Source organism: Halyomorpha halys, unplaced genomic scaffold, assembly GCF_000696795.3.
Source record: "Halyomorpha halys isolate HHAL.00 unplaced genomic scaffold, Hhal_1.1 Scaffold355.1, whole genome shotgun sequence".
Lineage (NCBI taxonomy): Eukaryota > Metazoa > Arthropoda > Insecta > Hemiptera > Pentatomidae > Halyomorpha > Halyomorpha halys.
The window spans coordinates 24694-31104 of NW_027110523.1; the positions used below are offsets into that span (position 1 = coordinate 24694).

The 6411-nt window shown below is 30.3% G+C and overlaps 1 protein-coding gene across 1 annotated transcript in view; it reads right to left on the minus strand.

Moving 5' to 3' along the window:
- Positions 1-6411, minus strand: part of LOC136796075 (chitinase-like protein EN03) — a 25470-nt gene that overhangs the window by 5013 nt on the left and 14046 nt on the right. Inside the window, exons 8-9 of the mRNA XM_067048677.1 lie at positions 5106-5237; positions 279-344 (exon numbers count right to left, since the gene is read on the minus strand). Of these exons, the coding sequence (XP_066904778.1) occupies positions 279-344; positions 5106-5237 (198 nt within the window). The remainder of the gene's footprint in view (positions 1-278; positions 345-5105; positions 5238-6411) is intronic.

Below are 6411 nucleotides of genomic sequence, written 5' to 3' on the forward strand. Positions count from 1 at the left end.
CAATTTGATCTTCGTTACCTTCAATTTTATTAGTGTGGTCGCTTCCTATTAAAAAAGATATATATGAGTTTTCTAATAATGTAGAAAATCGGACAATGATTTACATGACTTCTTGGTGGGTCTTGAGATGTACTATCACCTCTGAAAATATTGCAAAGACAACCTGTAAACTTTATTTTCTACCGTTTCTGACGATAGAAAGGAAATATATAATATAAAAATATAGATGAATATAAAAATATAAACGAAAGAACGGGATTAACTATAAATATATTTACCTGCAGGAGCAGTAGCATTGTCTGGGCTAACTAAGGGATAACATATTTCGTAGTATGCAAGGAATCCTGAAAAAAAAAATACAATAACAATATAAGCTATATTTATGCATTTGTTTCTTGTGCATAATTGTATTATAGACAAATATTATTATCTATTTATAATATATATTAAATATGGATAGATATATTTATGCCATATTCTCTGTAATATAAAACTTAAGTTATTGAAATAATAGTAAAATACACAGTAAGTACCTACACAAAAATCAAATATAATAACCGTAAATATTATTGTATTTACACGTTGATTAAAATCCCTCCTGGATTTCGCAATTTTCATAATATATGGGTTAAATTTGTGTTGGTAATCTCTAAATAGCTGAGACATCATAATTCTAAATTATTATAAACCACTAAATTATCAATTCTTTGGCCTATCCGAAATCATTTCTTAGTTTTTTTTTTCTTTGAACAGACTGGAAGGAAAACGGACCCGTTAATGTTGGATTTTACTCGATCATGTTTGCATTAATTTTTAATTAATCCTTTGTAGCTAAGGAAATACCTAGATGATGTGCTATTGATCTCAAGAAAAGAAGAAGAACTAGTGGCCATGCTAAATCTGCTGATGTACAGAAGTGCCCAACATGGATTATCGTTTAACCTCATGAAGACAAAAATAATTACAAACTCACATACCATCCAAGTGAAAACAGACCTTCCAGAAATATACATAGTAGACGAAATCACATATCTAGAGCAAAGGATTTCTTTTAAAGTTAGGCAATCAACAGAGATTCAAACAAGGACAGGCGGAAATATTGGAACTTAAGAATGATAATGAAGAACAACATCAGCCAGCCTCTAAAAACATTACCTTCCAATTGCCAAACATGTTCCCTCAACATACGCCATGAGAAAAAGATTCAAACATGCCAAAGAGCAATGGAGAGGAGCATGCTAGGCATAAGAAGAAGCCAAAAGCATAATAACCTATCAATAAAGAAAGATACCGGGGTCACAGATGTAATCAGCGACGTCAAGAAAGTTCATCTTCTGGGCAATGGGCTGGCCATCTAATGAGGAAGAACTAACAGAGTGGATTCTCTTGGATATGATAAGGAACCGAGGCAGACAAAGAAGAAGATGGGTTGAGGAGTTAAAGAAGGTAGAGGGAACACGGTGGTCCCGAAAAGTCAAGGACAGAAAATACTGGAAGATGAAGCTAAGCGAACTTTTTTTTTATCACAAAATTACAAACAAATTACACAAAATCTTTGCGCAACTCTGGAGGTACGTACATTCCAACCAATGAGGAAAGATTTAATAATTCAAACTGTAAAGTCTAAAACGCGAAACGTTTAATTAGGCGTTACACTATCGTACAAAATGGTTGATTAATTTAATAGTTTGCAAAGAATTGAGGTGATTCAATGACCGTAAAATTGAGGTGTTGAAGACAACATTGTAATTTCTCTGTAACATGACTCTTCCTTAATCCCATAATTACTCATATTATTTTTAATTATATTTCATTATTTTTTCTTAGCGAAATCGTTTCTGCTTCGTCCTATATCGGAGGAGTGGCAAGCACGATTTTATTTACCTCTCAGCCTGAATGTGAATATTGTACAGCGATTCTCCCAAAACTTGGAATTTTCGAATCTTTGAATTACATCAAATAAAATATTCACTAATTTGGATTCAGAATTTTTTTTTTTTGTTTTCACGTTATTTAAACTGTAAATTAATGGATTTAAACATAAATGAATGAATAATGTCGGTATTTTCTCAAGAAAAAGTTTTAGTATAATAAAATATAATTTTAGTATAATAAAAAAATGAAATTGAAAATAGAAATACTTTTTGCAAATCTTGTAATAATATAGAAAAAAATAATTTAAAAAAGCTTTGATACCAAACTGTATTGGGTTGTTAAATAAACAGGGTACTTAAACCTAGTAAGACAATTTTATTTTAATTCTTAGAATTAAATGAAATTTTAAGAAATTTAAATTATCATTTTTGTTCTTTTATTTTTTCTTTCTATAGTCTATATTTTTTAAACTTTTTTTCCTTATAATTCTTCATTTTCCCCAATTATTTATCTATCTATATATCTTATTATATTTTCTCCCTTGAGCCAATACATCTTTCCTTTTTTTTTTTTCTCTTTAGCAAACGTAGAATAAAATTAAAATATAAAAAATAAACAAATAACAATATATGCACATAAAAATGTATTGCATTTTCGCATATAAGTCAATTAAAACCTTTAACAATAAATAAATAAGATGCAATAATTATTCTAAGCTTCTCCCAAGCCTGCAGAATAATTATAAAGCGTTATACTACATACTACAGGACAATTTTAGTTTTAGTAGCCATTAGTTTTATTCATAGATAATGTTTGCCTATCTCTGCTTACCTCCAATGTTAGGAAGTGACTTTCGCCACATTTGAAACCTGTATAAATATGTACCTCTACAAACCAATTTTTTTTAAAAGTTATAACAAACATTTTTTCATTGGAAAAATTCAAGTTCAGATCTTCCTGGTAAGTAATGACTTTGCTGGTAGGTAGTTTGATTCATCAACTACTTAGCTTTAAAATACGCGAATCGCTTACTCCTGTTGGTTAGAGCAACACACACTTACTCTAAGTGAAAGCGGTTTAACGAGTTTTAGAACTGACAAGATTCCAATTACTCCAGACTAATTAATTACTTCGCAATTACGATTTAACATTTGTGAAATATAAGGTTCGTTCCACCGCAAGCGTAGTTATTCCGGATTTCCGACGGGCATGCGTCTACCAGTATGATAATAATCATAAAGATTGTCACTAACGTAAATCATGCCGACTACGACTTGCGGTGAAGATCTAGGAGGCGCGTACTCAATTCATAAGCACTTTTCACCCAACAAAAATGTTGTGCAGTACACTCATCATTCATCATCAGTGTTCACGTACCATCGTACTACGCGTTGAAATTATAGCTTGTTTTGAATTCAACAACTCTATTATTCATGATAGTAACTTGTTCTTACTATATTAATAGTTATTGGTCAGGTAAAAAAGTACTATTACTATTTCCATGTTTTATTAGTATGTGTTATTCCATATTACCACACTATGTCCATATTCCATGTCATGTTTCCATGGCTTTATGCCTCTTAAATTGGAAATCTGACTATCGTTATGAACGACCGCAGAAACACGAAAATATTTGTTTAGTTAATACAAAATTCTTCAATATTTTATATTTATCCGTTTTCAATTATGATTTATATTAAGAGGTTAATTATTTAAAATAAAAGTAATCAAGAGGAAGCTTTATAAAAGTAATCAAGAATAAGAAAATTCGGCATTTTTAGTCCCATTAAACTATGTCAATGGGGATGAGATCTAGCTGATATTAAAGGTCATTTGATTGTACATCGGTGTGACAAATTTAACCAAAATCCTTAGAACTATAAATATAAATAAATAATATAAAAATAAAAAATAATTAATTTGTACCGCTACAACCCATGTAGGTTTAGGAATGCAGTACTTTGTAAGTAAGTACTGTTACTAGACTAACGGTTGTGGCAGAGAGGTGATTTGACTAATAGCTCCACTGTCATATTTCTAATCAATTAAAGGTACCCACTTTATGATGCGTCTATAAACCTTTAGTTCCATTTTTGTACATTATTTATTTTATCAAAACGGTATTTCTAGTATGCATCCCGTCAACTATTTTCGCTTGGTTTAACGTATTGTTAACTTGGTTTTGTAAGTTGTGACTTCAATTATCGACTGAAACTCCGCCCGAATCAGTTTTTCTTTGTAACAAAAAGTTTCTTTGTTGATTTTAAGCTTATCTTCCTCCTCCACACATCTCTTCTTTCTTTTTTCCATCCTTATTTCCTTTTCCGAATATTCTATATTTATTTTAGCTTACTTTTTTACTCACCTGTGTTACCGTTCATCTTTTACCACTTTGTGCATTTCGTTTTCTTTTGGCCATTTTATCATGTATATCGTTTTCTTTCGCACATTTCACTATGTTAATTTCAATTACTGATTATTCATATTTTCTCCCGCAGCTTTCATTATGATTTTGAACCTTTGATCGTCTGATTTTGTATACCTGTTTTTATAATTCTTATCTCTACAATATTATATTTTATTTTCTATCAGGATTGTCTACTATCTACTTAATTTATTATTATATGTATTCCTATGTTTGTTTTTAATTAATTTATTTTTATTTTTCTCTGAATTAAGGTTGTTATCTCGTCTTTATTTTTCAATTCTAATCAAGGCCTTAAATTCAGTTCAAAATATCGGAATAATTAATAAGTTTTACTTATTCGTGTATCATGACTGATCGAGCCTTCGACCATCTTCTACTCATATATCTAACCTTAAATATATAATCTTAGATTCATACATCTTTTCAATTTTTAGCTTAGACTTATTCTTTGGATTGCATTAAGTTGGAAATTAATAATAATAATAGTACATAACTATGGTAGGATATATAAGCCTTGTAATTTCATTTTGGTAAATTTTACAGACAATAGAAATAATTGTTTAAAAAAAATATAGAGGGAAATGAAATTCGTGTCTATAGTTTTTATAACATAGGAAAAGTTATCATATAGATTAGAAATATTCATGTACTTTCAAGCTCTAGGCTTCTACTATACTCCAAGTTATAGTTGTCTTCATTTCATACGCGGACTACGAGGATTTCATTTTCCACCATTGATAAAGCTTTGTTTCTGATGAATAAAATATTGTATTGATAGGCTAAAACGAATAGAGCAACTTACCTTTGGTCTTTGTAAAAGGTCCCTTTTCTCCTGGCCCGTCTGCTACAAGCGGAGGGATGCCTGACCAACTCGATACATCCTTCAGGGTCCATGTCCTACCCCAAGTAGCGATTCCCAAGTTCAGTTTATAAGCTGAAAAAAATATATATAATGTTATAATGATATGATTTGCATGATGAGCAAGATATGAAATTTCAGATGAAGTACCTCAGAACCGATAACAACGTAACACGTGAAAGATCTTGGGTTCACTACATAACAAGAACTTTTTAATAATTTTACAATGGTTACGATCAAGATCACCACCAGGTTTCCCTTAACCCACTGAAGTGTCAGGTACTCACTTTGTTGTGGTTGGGTATTCCCAGGATAATCTTCCACCCTCTAAATCTATCTATAGCAAAGAAGTAGAAAAAACTACTCCACTCTCAGGGAACCTAAATACCTAACTACATAATCAATGATTTAGATTGTTTTATTTTGTTTTTAAAATTTACTTTTCACCATTTCAAACCGTTCAAGATCCATATTTATGAAAGAATGTTGTTTAAAAATAATGCTTTTTACACCCATTGACTCCGAAATGTTATTTTAATTTGGATTAAACCTTATAAAGTTAATTGGTCCAGGATTATACCTATATAAATATTTTTTTAGCGTTTTTGTTCCTCATTTAGTATTTTTTATAGGTTTCGCTCAGGGATAGGGATTTAGGAGGTGCATTAAAAAAAAAACTGTTTAAAACTGAACATTTGATTTAACTTCCCAATGTTTTGTAATTTAAGAAAGGAGTCATACTTCCAAACCATAGTCAAAGATATCTGTTAAGAACTGCTCAGAATTTTTCGGTGTTAAATGGAATTCCAACCCCAGCATTTTATGTTTTAATTTTTCAATGGGAGGAAAAGATGAAAAATTAGATTATTACTCAATGGATCATTGTTTGGATTAATTATTTAATACATCTATTTATTATATATCAGAGTAAGTAACAAAAATATATGTCGTGCCACTTCACTTTCCTCACCGATTTGGAGATTGGAGAATGTGAAATACAAAATTGTTTGTTGTCACATTGATAATATTTTTCCAGTAAGGTTCTATCTAGGCAATTGAGTATCTAACAAACCAGCTTGGTATGTATAGTTTCAACTTATAGTATAATTTAAACTGAATTCTAAAAGAACTTGCCTGAATTCTACATCAAAACCTTTTTTTTTTAAATATTTTTATTGAAATTTACAACTGGACATAATTATACATTCAGTAAATTTGATCTCAGTTATAATGGAGTGCTACAGGCGGG